The 16,910-nt window shown below is 42.8% G+C and overlaps 1 protein-coding gene across 5 annotated transcripts in view; it reads right to left on the bottom strand.

The window, feature by feature from the left end:
• Positions 1-16,910, bottom strand: part of PWWP3A (PWWP domain containing 3A, DNA repair factor) — a 60,155-nt gene that overhangs the window by 28,606 nt on the left and 14,639 nt on the right. For 4 of the 5 annotated variants that reach the window (XM_068234000.1, XM_068233998.1, XM_068233999.1 and 1 more), the window contains 3 exons: positions 15,388-15,458; positions 11,065-11,775; positions 6,430-6,546 (listed from right to left, as the gene is read on the bottom strand). In XM_068234000.1, the coding sequence (XP_068090101.1) occupies positions 6,430-6,546; positions 11,065-11,775; positions 15,388-15,458 (899 nt within the window). The remainder of the gene's footprint in view (positions 1-6,429; positions 6,547-11,064; positions 11,776-15,387; positions 15,459-16,910) is intronic. The other variant, XM_068234002.1, reaches the window with a different exon arrangement.

The raw sequence follows: 16,910 nt of genomic DNA, 5'->3' as shown, positions 1-16,910 counted from the left end.
CTAGAGTCACCAGAGACCTGTTCCAAGATTTCAAAATCCATATTTGTAGAAATCTCGCATGGAACTGTCCCCACTGGATAGCCGGAAAGGCAGAGGTTAGAAGTCCTAGAAGAGCCATGGCTTTTCTTAGCGATATGCTTCTTAATTTCTGAAATGAGAAAATACTATTAAAAATAGCAATGATCTTCCTATCAGGTAACAACAGTTTCTCTTCTCTGGTAGAAATATTGAAACCCAAAAATTCTAGACACTGGGAAGGAATCAGAGCAGACTTTTCCCAATTAATTAACCAACCTAACTCCTGGAGGACGCCCAGAGTTATAAAAAGCTGATCATTAACGGATTTTTCAGAAGAACCCCATAATAAAAAATCATCAAGGTAACCGACAATATTAACGTGTCTTAACCTGAGAAGAGCTAATACTTCAGACATAACCTTAGTAAATAGCCATGGGGCAGACGATAGTCCGAAAGGCAAGGCATTAAATTGAAAATGTCTTACCTCTCCTTCCATCCACACGGCAAACCTCAGGTATTGTTGGCAGGATAAATGGATTGGTAGATGTAGATACGCATCCTTCAGGTCTAGGGATGCCAAAAAATCGTCCTTCTGTAAAAGATGAACCACAGATCGAATATTGTCCATCCTGAATTTCCTGTATTTGACTTTTAGATTCAATTTCTTTAGGTTTAGAATCAATCGATAGGCTCCCTGAGGCTTTTTTACCAGGAAGATTGGGGAGTAGAATCCCTGTTCTCTTTGACATGCTGGAACCTGTCGAATTACTCCTTTCTGAAGAAGAGACTTTACTTCTGACTGGAGGGCTACTAATAAGGCTGGGTCTTTTGGACAAGGTGTTAAGACAAAGTTTTGAGGGGGGAGATGTTCGAACTCTATTCTGTAACCTTCTAATATTATGTTTAGTAACCATTGATTGGTGAATAGTTGTTGCCATATTTCGTAAAAGTTGGTGATTCTCCCCCCCACCGGAATGATGGCGTCATTGTTTGTTTGTCTTTTTAGTATTAGTAGCGGTATTGCGGGGTCCTTGTTGCCTGTAAGGAGCCCATCTTCTACCCCTGGAGGATTTACTATCCGTTTCATTTTTAGCGGGGGCCCGAAATGGCCGTTTATTCTGAAAGGGGCGCTTCTTTGGGAAATTTTTCTTATTATCTGCTGTACGATCTAGTGTATCGTCCAGCTTAGACCCAAACAGAAGATCTCCTTCACAGGGGATACCACAAAGCTTAGATCTGGATGAGTTATCCCCATTCCATGTCTTAACCCATACTCCCCTTCTAGCTGAGTTCACTAGTGCGGTGGTACGGGCTGTTAATTTAACCGTATCGTCTGCTGCATCAACCATAAAATCTGAGGCATTAGTGATTTTAGGAAAGTCATTAAGGATTTCTTCCCTAGACACCCCATTTGCTATTTTATACTGTAATTCTGCCAACCAAGACTTCAGAGATCGACTCACTGCTGTCGATGCTACTGCCGGTTTAAAAGTTAATGAAGCAGACTCCCAAGCCCTACGCAAAACATTATCCATTTTCTTGTCTATTGGGTCTTTAAGGTTTCCGAAATCCTCAAACATAAGGTCTGATTTTCTTGAAACCCTGGAAAAGGACGGATCTAGTTTTGGCGGAGGGCCCCAATAAGCCTGGTCATCAGGAGAAAAAGGATAACGCTTAGATAAAGATTTTGGCCAAAAGGCCCTTTTCTCAGGATTTTGCCACTCTTTCTTGATCAAAGTTTTAAGAGTAGAATGGACCGGGATGAACCTGGATTGGGGGTCCGCCAATCCCTCATACATTTGGTCAAGGGGTGACAAGGGTTTTTGCTCTGATTTAATACCCATTGTTTCATGCATGGATGTCAAAAGATCCTTCATTAATTCTGTAGAAAAAGCAAACTTTTGTGGTTTTTCAGTCTTATCCATCTCCTCCCCCTCAGATATTTCATCTAATGCAGAAATTTCTCCCTCAGAAAATTGAGAACCTTCTACCTCACTATCTCTGCTTCTCCTAGCCTGCACAGGAGTACGAGATAAAGGAATTGGAGATAAACCACTGACATTAAGGTTAACAGGAACCTCATTGCTAGGACCAGGCATTTCAGCAGGGCTGGGAGCTACAGTCTGAGAAGAAATGGCAGAATGTTTAATTTCCTTGATGGCTGAAGACATTTCTGACCGCATCCATCCCATCAGATCCTTAAAGATTACTGGTGATTCATCCTTAACCAGTTTGTTTGTACAATCCTGGCACAGCTTTTTTGAGGTAGAGGATGACAAGCGAGAGGAGCAAATGGCACATTTCTTCACAGATTTACTAGATCCACTAGACTGTGTGGAAGATTTGTCAGATTTGTCCTGTTTTCCAGGCTTTTCATGTTTTTCTGGCTAAAAAACATAATAACAAACCAACCATTAGTACCCTCTCTAGTATATATAAAAATACACATATATACACACTGTACAATTTGTACATAAGTACTTGCCAGAGAGGTATCTTGGGCTGGCCTGGCAGACTGCGCAGGAGCTGACCCAGAAGCGTCCTCCATGCTCACTTTAGACAACCAGAGTGAGTCAGGAAACAGATTTAAATAATCATCACATGACACAAAGAAATGCAAACAGCCACCTGAATACTCAGTTCATTAGCATGTTTCTCATTTGCATAAGCCTTTCAAAGGTTAGCCAGCCGCGGCACCTGCCGCTTAATTGCTTAAGCGTATTAGCATAATTATCCCCCTTCTGCGGCACCTGCCGCATGTAAACCGTTACCTTAGCGGATCAGCTGATGCTGATCCGCAATGACCGCCGCGGCCGCCTGCCGCCTGATCTGAGTCACACTGGACGCTGCGCGTGACGACTTCCGGGAAGACCCGGAAGTACCTTGTCTCCCAAGCGCGCCTGCGCTATATCTCCGCTGCCTTGCACGGAGAAGCCTCCTCCACGCTGCAGGGCTCCCACTGTCACCTGAATCAGCCTAACTGGAGCCCTGAAAGACGTTGCCCCTGAACACCTGTCAAGGATAGCACTCTGGAGACCTCTCCTCTGCATTCCGTCCGGGACAGGAAACTGAACTGAAGTACTGAGGGTAAGCTAGTAGCTTATATATGGCTGCCTATTTGTTATGCAAATCTTTCTTTTGCAGTTCCTGTCCACGATTGGGAGGGAGACAAGTCTCATCCAGGGGTGCTGTCCAATGACGTTCTGGGAAATCATTCCTCAGTTTTTGGCCATTATAGTTTAAAATTAATACATGCTACAGTAATTAAAACCCATGCATTTTATGTACCCATTTGTCCCGCTTATTACACCGTTTAAATTACGTCCCTATCACAATTTATGGCGCCGATATTTTATTTAGAAATAAAAGTGCATTTTTTCAATTTGCGTCCATCACTATTTATAAGCTTATAATTTTAAAAAAATTAATAAGATACTCTCTTGACATGTATATTTAAGAAGTTCAGACCCTTAGGTAACTATTTATGTAGTTTTTTTTTTTTTTTTAATTGTAATTTTTTTTTATTTTTTTTTAAATACAAAAATGTATTTGGGTAATTTTAGTTTGGGAGGTAAATAGCTAATTTTAGATGTAATATAATGTATTTTTTTATTTAATTTAGGTATGTGGGTGCAGTTTACTATTTGGCCACAAGATGGCCACATTCAAAAAATTCCTAGATGCGAACGATCTCGCATCTAGGAACTATAAGAAGAAGGTGATGTTTCCTGGGGGCAGAAATACCGCGCTCTCTGATGAGAAAGCGTCGGCATTTCTGCCGGAGACTTAGATCGGTGAATGGGAATTATATTCCCATTCACTGATCGGGGGGCAGCGGGAGCGCGCGCGGGCGCGCGCCCGATCGCACGCACCACACGGCTGCAGCAGCAGTGCCCATCTGGACGGATATATCCGTCCAGATAGGGCGAAGTGGTTAAAGGGAACCTTAACTGAGAGGGATATGGATGTTTCGTGTTAAACAATACCAGTTGCCTGGCAGTCCAGCTGATCTCTGTGACTGCAATAGTGGCTGAATCACACCCTGAAACAAGCATGCAGCTAATCCAGTCTAACTTCAGTCAGAGCACCTGATCTGCATGCTTGTTCAGGGGCTGTGGCTAAAAGTATTAGAGACACAGGATCAGCAGGCGATTCAGGCAACTGGTATTATTTTAAAAGGAAAAATCCATATACTCAGTTTAGGTTCCCTTTAAACCAAGTTACTCTCAATCCAAGGTTTTACAGTACTCGACAAACCTCATCTTTCAAAAAGGGGTCCATGCTGAAATAATGTTAGGAAACGCTTGTTTAGGAGGTCTTCGATAAACGTTCAGTCTGTAATGTGTGTTTTCATGATTTGGAAAATGTTAAAACTTGCTTGGCAACTTAGAAGCCAGAGCCTGGAAGTGAAACTATTCAAACCTAGTACACAAGGTAGACTGCGAGGAAGCCGGTCAGAACCAATTGGACCATGAAAATGCCACTACTGACTGCTTGCTAGTTATATTACTAGCATGTAGAATTGTTGAACGGTTGCCGAACTGTTCGCCGGCGAACATCTCAAAATCTGTGGGCCTTCTACTACTTCCGGGTCGCAATGACCCTGTAGTACGCCTGTGCTGGCCCGGCAGTGCGCGTCCTAGATCGCGCTCCTGTTGCTGGGCACTTTCTGCGCATGTGGGTGACGTCATGAGTGACGTCACGCTCATGCACAGAGAGTGCCTGGCAACAGGAGCGCGATCTAGGACGCGCTCCGCCGGGCAGCGCAGGCGTACTACTCCGAGTCATTGCGACCCGGAAGTAGTAGAAGGCCCAGAGAGATTCGCCCGGCGAACGGTTCGGGCCATCTCTATTAGCATGTTGTGTCTGCCTATCTGCTACTGCTGAGTTTTTAGCAGTCTTCCTCAAGACTCAGTACTGAAAGTGAATACTTTTCTGAGTCATGTCAGAGCTACTGTATATACTTCAAATTGCTGGGAACTAGTAAACGTTTTCTTGCACAGCAGAAGTCTCTTACAGCAGGAAATTAATCAGTCCACAACATTTTCTATAGCTACAAACCTAACAAATGATGTACCTCAAAAAAAGAGAGATACCTGTAATAGTGATAATGTTTACATCATTTTACAATACTTAAGATTGTAAGTTCCCAAGGCTAAGGCTCTCACCCTTTTGTATCTTGAATAGGTTATTCATTCTGCGTCTTGCAATTTGTTATACATTTTATCTATCAAGTTACGTTTGTCACTGTAATTACCAATTCTGTATTTTGGGTATTGGTGTACACCATTGCCTATATTGTTTTGTGCCCCAGGTTTGTTCCTTACTTTGTACAGAATATGTTGTCTCTTTATAAATCAATAATAATAATACTTTGTATTAGGACAAAGAATGACTTTTTGCAAAATATTCAAAAGGACAGTAAGAATTTACAGTCTGACATCTACTAGAGAAATGAGTGCCGTTTCATTGGCTCTCATAGACAAAATATAGACAGTGGCTTCAATTCATCAAGCATTACCGCATTCAGTAATGCTGAAAACAGCTGAGTTTACGGAGCATTTTGTAAAATGTCAGTTCATCAAGGCTGTTACCACATGGCAATCTGAAATCACTGAGCAGCGAGGTAAATTACCGACGGTAAACATCTCAATAAATGTCAGCAAATGTCAATTCATGAAGATTAGAGCATGCAGTAAAGCACAGAAACGTGTGAAGTGATTACCGGCAGCTCTGAAGTGTTGAAAACCAGCTTCACTGTCCATAAGACATGACTGGCAGGTGCAGAGAGCAACAGCCTCTGTCTCCTGCAAGTCCGTTATAGGATGCGACACTTGCATGAGAGGAACAAACGTCTCTACCCCCAGGAAGCGGTGGAGAGAGCAGAACAAGAGGTTTCCCCTGCAGCTCGAGACGTTTAATCCTTTAGGTTCCTGTTTGAAGATGCAGAGAAGCTAATGGGGAAATCATGGCATGTTTAATGTTTCTTGAAAATTCATATTAACTGTGGCAATAAAATGGAATGTTAAGAAAGACTAACAGACATATTCAGAGGGAGCAGAGGAGTATAACAAATGTACTTTCTAAAGGGATGTCAGGATGCCTTTTTGCTATTGTAATGCCATCACTGCACGGAACAGCATGTAACAAAACAGACAACTCCACACTCCTTTTATCAGACAGGTTTTTCTGAATTGAAGCCAGGGGTTCGGTAAATTACCGAACTTCTACCTCACCTGTGAAAATCTTGATGAATTAGCAAAAAATTAAAAAAAAAGTCTAAAATACAGAATGTGTTATTTTTCCAACTTTTTTCTTTTTTTTTTTTAATCAAACAGCCTTTGATGAATTAAAGCCTATGACTTTGTAAATATAGTCCCCAATATTTCTATGTTGTACAGTTTATGTTACCTTTCTTGAGAGGAATGACAGGAAGTTGCATATCTTCCTCTGTATCGGAGCATACTTCTTGCATTGTAGTAGATTCTGGTGAACTACATTCCATTGACAGTTCGGAAGAAAGGAAATCTAAAAGAGTAAGGTGGAAAGCATAGACTAAATGATTTAAAAAATTCAAGCTATATAAGGTTTCATCGAAGTTGTATCATTCATAAAATAAAACTTAATATAAACATAAAAGAGGAAATGCATCAGAAGATAAGAATGTATGCCTGATTTTGCAGCCAGAACATCCGCTTCTTCAGAGGCTTCAAGCAGTCATACATTGTCTTGTCAATGTAGGACTGCATGAATGCAATTTTATGATAAAAGTAACGATGTATTCAAACAACCAGTATGCATAGAAATATATTACAGCAGTCCTAGCTATAGACATCAGTTAGGGGCAATAGAAAGAGCATAAATGTTGAAATGCCAGCAAGGAAAAAGTAAAAAGTGCAGCATAAATGATTCAGAGGCGTGTTCTACACAGAGAATGCCAGCATGGTGCTAGATATCACTGGAGTGTGAGGGGTCAGAAGGGGCAGTGTATTTAAATGGCTATAGTCTTTTACAAAGACGCCATTAAAAATGTTACAAGTTACGTCAATCTAGCTATTGCAATCCAGATGCAGCTGTTAATAAATCCCATGCAAAACAGGTTAATTTAAAGACATTTTGTGTACACTGTCAGTGTTTTCTCTCACTATAACAATGGACTTTCTAGGCTGGAGAGCTGTGGGTCAGGGTACCCACTCTGCTGCCTGCAGAATCCACTGTTCTGCTCACATGTCAAGCTTTTCCCTCCTAGCATGTGTGCTGTGCTCAACACATGGTAAACCTTTGACAGGAGATGCTGCAATCAGCTGCTACTTCAGTGTGAATAACCCTTGGCCACCAGCAGTTTACTGCAAATACAAGCACTATAACCAGCAGCATACAAAATGCGAAGATGTGGTTTCCATAGTACCCTTTTACTTTACACCCGCTCACCTGCTTTAGCACATTCCTCCCCTACAGTGGTGCTTGAAAGTACATGAATCTTTTTACATTTTCTATATTTTTCTGCTTCAATTTTTTTTTATTGAAAATTTTGTAATAGTCAACAAGCGGAACTCCAGGTCCTACTGAACTAATCCACTGTGTCAGAGTTAATAGCAACCTAGAACACCTGCTTTTCAAACAAATTCTAAGGGCTCTTTCACATAAGAGCTTGCGTTGGAGAACGCTCAAAGCATACGTTTTGTTGTATGCGTTTTGATATGCGTTGCACTGCAGTGAGTGTGCGTTTTTAATCCGTTTTCAATGCGTTACAGCACATAGGAAAACGCAGGTAATTTTTTTTTTCTTTTAGTTTTCAACTTTCTACATTGTTCCTCTGTTGCATTCTGGGACTGATTGCCTGCGTTAACGGATTAAAAACGCGCATAGTGTGCGTTTTACATTGACTAACATTGTAACGCATAAAGCTAGCGTCGGACGAAAAACTGCACCTGGGTGCAGTGTAACGCAACGCACAAAAAGGCTGCGTTATATGTGAAAGCTAAAATGAAAGTCTATGGACTTTCATTTCACCTTGGGTAACGCAAACTTTACCCGTTGCGTTGAAATGCAGAAAATCTGCCCTAATGTGAAAGAGCCCTAAACATAGATGAAGAAAAACCTAGCTAAAGAGACTATAAAGTCTTAAAAATCAACATTGCATGTATAACAAAGTCATAAAAAGTTATAATGACTTGAACAGTGTTTTAAGTGCAACACCCTTCAAGCCCCGTATACGCCAGCATCTGACACATAGTCAGGGTGGTCAGAAGGTCAACAGGACTGCCAGGTAACTAGAATTGTTTAGATTGGAATAAATATGGGAGCCTCCATATCAATCTGCCTGTGGGTTCACTTTAAGCTAAAAAGAAAAAAAAAAAAAAAAAGTGGTGTACTTTGGCTTTATTTATTCGCAAAACAGTCTCATTCCGATTTATGGGGGCGTGGTGAGCAGTGGCTTTCATCTTGTGAAGCTGCCATACATACCATCGCTGTTCAGTGTCCTCCTGATAGTGAACTCTTGAACAGCAGCATTCCCCAGAGTGAGGAGGGCTTTCAGTTTCTTAGAAGTTACCTTGGATTTCATTGTATCCTCTCACACTATTACATGCCTTGCAGTTGGAGTTCTCTCTGACCTCTTGAGTAAGGTTACAAATTAAAAAAAAAAAAAAAAAAGTCCTCGATTTTTCTAGGCCTGTGGAGGCGGTACAAAAATCCACCTACTCTGACTCCTCAGGTTAGGATTCCACCGACTCAGATTCCTCGACTCCGACGCCTCTAATTTGCATATTACAATTTTGTTGATTGAAAGTAAGTAACGTGAAATGCATTTCTTAACTGCCAATGCTTAGGAATATTAAAATACAACTGAAGCGAGAGGGATATGGAGGCTGCCATATTTATTCCCTTTTAAACAAACAATACCAGTTACCTGGCTAGGCGGCTGATCTTCTGCCTCTAAAACTTTTAGTCATAGACTAAAATTAGTCTTTGGTAAGAGTACTTGTCGAAGCTACAGGCAGGAACAAAGAACATCTATCAGGCCCTAGGCAATGTAACTGTGGGTACATGTAAGAGTAATGTCCAGGTACTCTGCAGGGGAATGAGGGGATTCTCCCTCTATTACACATTCTTCATGCACAATCTGAACCAGGTTTATGGGTGATGGACAACACCTCTGCGTTCAGTGTGCACAACATTCTCAGTGGATTCCCTGTAGCTTTGTGGGGCGTGCATATGTAGAGTATAGTACTACTGTGTAACAAAGTAAACCTGAGACAGATGAAATTAAAGTTTTATACATACATGGAGCTTCCTCCAGCCCTCTTCAGGCTAATCAGTCCCTTGCTGTCCTCCGCCACCTGGATCTTCTGCTATGGGTCCAGGTACCTGAGCCAGCCGGGCGTAGTGCGCATGCACACACTCTGCTACTGGGAGCGTAATACACCTAGGCAGCACTATTGTGCAGGTGCAGAATGCTCCTGGCTGTGGGAGTGGCTGGACTGCGCTGACTGGCTGAATTACTGGGACTCATAGCAGAAAATCCAGGTGGCGGAGGAGGACAGCGAGGGACTGATAAGCCTGAAGGGGGCTGGAGGAAGCCCCAGGTATGTATATATTAAAAAAAAATAAAAAATCTCTTTTCATCCATCTCATGTACCCTTTAATTCATAGTCACCAAACCAAATTTTAACACCATATCAAATTATTTGATTTCATAAGCAAAGGGAGTGCAGACATTTGCATAAACCAGCATCAACGCAGAATTATTTCCATCTCATTGACCATCTCTATTAGTGACACGGCTACACATCAGGCTTTATACTTACAGCATAGATGTTATTTAGTATGTATATAAGAGATTCCTGTGTACACATCATACATACTGTACAGTCACAATCAGATATGTACATTTTACTTTAGTAACTTGTGCTGCTTCAATAAAGCAGTACCTGTATTTTTAATTTTTGATTGGTTTATTTCATTTTTGTGGACTAAGCACAGCTATTACTGTACATATAAAATATTTATGATGACTATTATCTGAGAAATAGAACATTTTATCATATTTTCTATTTTAATTCAGGGCTGTGGAGTCGGTACAAAAATCTTCCGACTCCAACTCCGACTGCTGTTTATGAAACCACCGACACCAACTCCAGGTACCAAAAATGGCTCAGACTCCTTAGTCTAATACTTACCAGGGCTGTGGATTTCGTATAAAACTCATCCGACTCCTCAGTTTATGAAATCACGACTTCGACTCCAATTGCGACTCCGGGTACCCAAAATTGCTCCGACTCCTCGACTCCGACTCCACAGCCGTTTCAATTACAGTTTAAATTCATTAGGAGTTGGAAGCTGTGCATTTTTTCCCCCGACTCCAGGTACCCAAAAATTGCTCCGACTCAGACTCCTCAACTCCACAGCCCTGGATTTTTCAATCTACTATTGTCGGATTAAAAATGCTTTAAAAATGGTCTTGTGACCTTTCCAACTTTATGGGCATCAACCCTTTGTCTGAGGTTCTCAAACACCTCTTTTGCTTCAGCCATGATACACATCCGCAAGTGTGTTGTGTATGTAATCAGGCTTTGCGGGATGCCCACTTTGTAAATAAATCAGGGTCCCTCGATCACACTTAATTTCATTGTATTGTCCAGCCTCTTACCTGTACCGCAACACAAGTCAGATGATGTAGTCAGAGGGGCTGAAAGGAAGCAGCAGCCATTCTCCCTGTGAGCACAGATCACCTGACCTTATTCACCACCCTCTCGAGAGAATAACTCTTTGTGGCAAGCACTGCAGCACAGTCTCATAATGGTAAGAGTCCAACTAGCTACAGTGCCAGCAGCATGAGGAGGAGCTGGTGAGTGAAAGCTGCTTTCTAGCTGGTGAACACACATTCTGCTCTGCCAGCTCCAGGGTCACTAGTGGCACTTTGGGTCATAACTTTTCCAAAACAAATTTCTATGGAACAGCTGCATCAAGGCTAAATCCATCTTTACTTATGGATAAAATTGTTACACTACTATATTAGTTGTGTTCAGTTTTATAGACCATTACCTGCCTCAGCGAAAGAAAACTCTTCAAAGGGCAAATGGTTATATTTGCTCTTTGTGTGGTAATCCGGATCTTCTTTGCCCGCATCTTCAGGCTGTGGCTTGCAGGGTGTAGGTCGAGGATTTGCTTTGTCTGTGTCTTCACAGAGTGATGCACTATGATCCACTTCCTTTGCAGTGGAGCGATGGCTGTTCCTCTTCTTCCTATTTCCAGATGAATTCTTTTCTGTAGTGCTGCTTGAATGGGAAACAATTTTAAGCCCCGAGTTTCTCCTGTGGGAAATTCCATCTCTTTTAGCACTTGCGTTGTTTTTTTTACTTGTTTTACTAGTATTGCTTACGGCATTCTGCTGGGCATTTTCTAGCAGTTTAGGCTTGTTTGGTTCTGTTTTTCTGTTGTCTGATGTCTTAGGGCGCTTTGTGGGTTTAGCAGTACTAGTGGCAGAACAGTCTGTCTTCCTTTTAAATGTTGTGTTTTTCTCAGTGCTTGAAATCCCCCTTAGTTGAGTTTTTTTTGGTGGAGCCCAAGATTCTTTTTCCCTACTACTGTGTTTTGCCCCATTATGTGCTTCAGCAATTTCAGTTTTATTGTCCAGGGACACACTTATGTTGTCAGTTCCTTTGGTAGATGACCCTTCTAGGATTTTCATGGCTTTGCTGAGTGCCCCTCGATGAAGTATCTCCTCACTTGTCACTTTGAGCTTTTCAGTCCTGTCTGAAAAAAAAAAATTAAAAAAAAATTTCTAAACTATATAGATACTGATAAGACACATTACAATTATACGCTACACTATAGCTGTCCACATGCTTGAATTACATACAGATGGCCTGTCATCTAATGTTTCACGTGTATTAAAGGAGGCAAACTTATAAAATACAGGATGCTAGATAATGTGCAAGCAAAGTAATACATAACTAGGAACTGCATTTAGTGAAAGCTGCAAGCCAAAATGATTAGTAGTTCAAAAGAAACAGTTTCCTAAAATGAAAGCAAAGTAAAGCCAAGTTACCATTTCAACAAAAAAGCTACCCATCAGGGGCATAGCAATAGCCATAGCAGCTGCTATGGGGTCCTGGAGCAGAGGGGGCCCAATGGTAATTGATGTATTCACTACTAACTTCCCTGTTTTCATTTACTCTCGGACTGTCTCAGTGCCCATGGACTACATGCAGTGTTGATTACTTCAGAAGTTGCCCAACCAACTCATATCTATAGGGTAGGGGCAGGTGGCATTACTCAAGAGTGCCTACATCTGGGGGTCCCATGAAAGTTTTGCTATGGGTTCCCATAATATCTAGGTATGCCACTGCTACCCATCAATCTAAAGAACTAATAGAGTGGGTTTGGAAAGTCGCAGCAAAGGGACCCAAGTAAACTTATATAAAAGGTCATAATCTGCTTACTACTTTATCAGCAAGTACATCTGGAATCACTAAGTCTTTTCAATGCAGGAAGACCACTGAAGTTTTGCCCTGCTTTGTGACAGACGTTCTTTAAAAAGAGAAACCGTAACCAAGAATTGAACTTTATCCCAATCAGTAGCTGATACCCCCTTTCCCATGAGATATCTATTCCTTTTCACAAATGGATCATCAGGGGGCTCTGTATGGCTGATATTGTGGTGAAACCCCTCCCACAGTGTGATGTCAGCACCTCACGGCACTGCGGTACTGACATCACACTATGGGAGCCTTATTGTATTGTGGGAAATACCAGCTGTTTCCAACTGCCAGAAAAACAAGCAGCATCTCCTTCCAGTTACAATACCTGCCAGCAGTAGAAATGTAAATTGAACAGCGCACCTGCTAACACATGCCTGTGCCCATTAGCCCCCCCCCCCCCAACTACACTAACTAGATTCCCTCCATAGGGCCCAACCCAGCCCCCCCCCCCCCACCTGAAGCAAAGAGCTACTTTTTCCACAGAAAATCGTGGCTCCACTGTGTGCACTGTAGCTAGAACCTGGCCCATCCTGCAGTATGGGGTTGGCTGGAGTGCCATCACGGGAGCACACTTGTCGCTGGAACTAATGGGGGTGAATTACACAGAACTAGTCTACTTGAGGGAACCCAGCAGGAAACCGCATAGGGAAATTCCACTAACATGATTGGGTGGGCAGCACTCTCTAGAACTTTCCAGGATTGGGATTAGTTGAAGTAATAACTATGCCCACACTATTCTTCCAATGACAACACTTCAAGTTGAAGAGGGTGCTGTGATTGGAGATCTGTTCTCTATGAGGTTTCCTGCTGGGTCACCTTAAGTAGACTAACGCAAGTTAAATTTACCCCAACATGCTTCCTGCTTGCCGATCTCTGCATGGGGAGAGGGAGACATAGACAGAAACCAGGGAAGCATACGGGGAAAACTAGTGTATACATTCTAATGCATAGGAGAGTAATAGACAATAGGGAAACGTATAGGCGACCATAAGACACCAGGGAAACGTGTAGGGGCCCACAAGATTGCCAGGGAGATCTATACAAGGGATGGGGACCATGCGTAAAATGTAATAGGGTAAAACATAATAATGGGGATGCAGAGAAAATTACAATAAAATATACTGTTTAAAAGAGGTATAAGGTACTGCTTAAAGAGAACCGGAGACGAAACAACCTCATGTATTTTCCCATATATATCAATGGGAACATGACAGTAAACACCTACTCTGCTCTTTGTTTCATTCTTCTCTGCTAAATCTGCCTGTTATCAGCTCTGATAAGAATCCCCGACTGAGCATTCAGTCTAGATTTGCCCAGGAATGATTATAGCTGAGTCAGTCTTCTGTGATGTCTTTTCAAGCCCAAGCCCGCCCCCTTCTGGCTCTGCTTTACTGCTAGGAGGATAAATAGCAGGAAAGCAGAGCCAGGAGGGGGCCTTGGCTTGAAAGGACATCACAGAAGACTGACTCAGCTATAATCATTCCGAGGCAAATCAAGACTGAATGCTCAGTCGGGGATTCTTATCACGCAGGGCTGTGGAGTCGGAGTCGAGGAGTCGGGGCAATTTTGGGCACCCGGAGTCGGAGTCGTGGTTTCAGAAACTGAGGAGTCGGAGTTGGAGTCTGAAGATTTTTGTACCGACTCCACAGCCCTGCTTATCAGAGCTGATAACAGGCAGATTTAGCAGAGAAGAATGAAACAAAAGAGCAGAGTAGGTGTTTACTGTCATGTCCCCACTGATATATATGGGAAAATACATGAGGGTGCTTCGTCTCTGGTTCTCTTTAAAGGTATACTTAACCACCTTAGCGGTATGGACGAGCTCAGCTCGTCCATTACCGCCAGAGGGTGCCGCTCAGGCCCTGCTGGGCCGATTTTGCTGAAATAAAGAGCAGCACACGCAGCCGGCACTTTGCCAGCCGCGTGTGCTGTCCGATCGCCGCCGCTCTGCGGCGATCCGCCGCGAGCAGCGGCGAAAGAGGGTCCCCCCCAGCCGCCTGAGCCCTGCGCAGCCGGAACAAATAGTTCCGGCCAGCGCTAAGGGCTGGATCGGAGGCGGCTGACGTCAGGACGTCGGCTGACATCCATGACGTCACTCCGCTCGTCGCCATGGCGACGAAGTAAGCAAAACACGGAAGGCCGCTCATTGCGGCCTTCCGTGTTACTTTTGGCCGCCGGAGGCGATCAGAAGAACGCCGCCGGAGGCGATCAGAAGAACGCCTCCGGGGCGCCCTCTAGTGGGCTTTCATGCAGCCAACTTTCAGTTGGCTGCATGAAATAGTTTTTTTTTTTATTTATAAAAAACCCTCCTGCAGCCGCCCTGGCGATCTTAATAAAACGCCAGGGTGGTTAAGCCTTGATTAAAAAAAAAAAAAAAAAAAAAAAAAAAAAAAAATCACTTTTACATACCTGGAGCTTCTTCCAGCCCCCTGCAGCCGTCCCATGCCCTCGCAGTCACTCACAGATCCTCCAGTCCCCCGCCGCCAGCTAGTTTCGTTTTTGCAGACAGGCTTACTGCGCCTGTGCTATGCTATTGCGGACGGGAAAGCGAAGAAGGCTACGCGTGGCAAGGCCTGTGTAGCGAAACAATAGTAGCAGGCGGCGGGGGACCGGAGGATACATGAGTGGAAAAAGAAGTGGAGCGCCTACTGGGCCAAAGTGTAGGGATCACATCGATTAAAGCCACCGGACCTGCCAAGGCTCAGGGCAAGTTCATTGGAGCAGCAGTTATTAGCAAGGAGCGTGAGGTAGTTAGCAGCACACTTTACACTGCACTACCACATGTAGCAAGTGCATACCTCCCGCTCCTGTCAATAAGCAACCCCTTAGGGTTTAAAAGATACTTCTTTTGTCTATGATAATCTAGTTACCTAAATCTAGTTACCTAATGTTTCGCTAATTTTTTGTAGCTCAACTTTCACAAAGGGCTTGGCATCTTTCAACTTCACAATTGTCCTGTGAAAAGAATAAAATATATATAATCAATGGTGTTCAAATGAAAAGTGTACACTACTATCCTCGTAAGTGTCCTGGGTCCTCTGGCCATGCAGGTAGTTAAGGCAGAAACATCATTATGCCACATCCCAAGGTGCTGGATCTGTTTGGGGCTAGCGGTCTGTTACTGCTGCCTTTACTTGAAATAAAAGAGCTTAATTTACTACTTTGAGTGGTGCCAACCATTTCCTACGTGTGGCCCCTTGAGACACAGAAGTGAGGTCTGATCACACCACACTCCTCCTATTTTGCATGGTGCTCCTTCACACTACACTGGATATTACAAGTATAATCTCATTATAGTAGTTAACTGATACAGTAAAACTTCAGGTATAGTACACTAAATAAAAAACAATAGCTAGATGGCGCTGCTTCTCAGTACTGATATAAATTGTATTGGTTACACTTCCCACCTGCTGCTACCTTGATATTAGTGGGTATACCCTTACTCCCACTCGATTTTACATTACAAATCAATATTTAAAAAGGAGCGCTGGTGATATATAATGCAATATAACAACTTTATTTTTAAATGTTCAAAAAGAGACAATGCTCACATGCCTTACCCACATTAAAAAAAAAAAAAAAAAAAAAATCACACTCCACACACATTCATGGGAGTCATGCGGTGTCCTTGTATATAGCAATAAAAAATTTGCATATAAAAAAAGGGATTTGCAAAAAATTAGCTCACTAGCTCCACAGTCACTGTGGTCAAATAATAGTTCCACCTGTATTTAGACTAAGATCTAAAAAAAATGCATATAAGATCGCCCGCAGTAGCTCAGGACGGATTCAAAAGTCGGCTGCGCTGTACCTCTGCGTATAGCGGTATCTCAGCTGCACTGAGGGAGGGACATAGGAGTTGGAAGAGGAGGAGCATGCAAGGTATTTAAAGATGGATTCTACAGAACATAGTTAAGTACTGATTCTGATGAAGACAATCGTAATTGTTGAAACATGTTAATCTGAGTCCAGAGGGGCGCCCCACAGACTGTTGGGTATACCTAACTAGGAGGTCTGAACCATCAAAGAACCATTGAAGGACATTTTCTACGGTCAGAACTATCCTATATAGCACCTGTGAATCCAGGAAGTACAGTGGAACGCTGTGGAACGCAGGAAGCCTGAGCTTGTGCTGTGAGGTGGGTTATGGAAGAGCGTGAGCTATCGCGAGAACCACCCAGCAACACTAAGGGGTGACGTCACGGGGAGGAATCCTTCTGGAGTGCATAGTAGCGAATCGGAAGATCCGAGTGAATTCCCGCAAGACCTGTGAGTAAGGAGCCCGAAACAGTGGACTGTCCTGCCTTATAGTTCTTTTTAAAGAGGAGCTGTTAGGTATAGGGTCTCAGAGAAAATAAACACATATCAGTAGCTAAAGATTGGCTGTACTTACATTACATATGCATT

The sequence above is a fragment of the Hyperolius riggenbachi genome, chromosome 1, assembly GCF_040937935.1.
Source record: "Hyperolius riggenbachi isolate aHypRig1 chromosome 1, aHypRig1.pri, whole genome shotgun sequence".
NCBI lineage: Eukaryota > Metazoa > Chordata > Amphibia > Anura > Hyperoliidae > Hyperolius > Hyperolius riggenbachi.
Note: the sequence above shows the minus strand (reverse complement) of the source record. Positions and strands in the feature narration are given on the sequence as shown.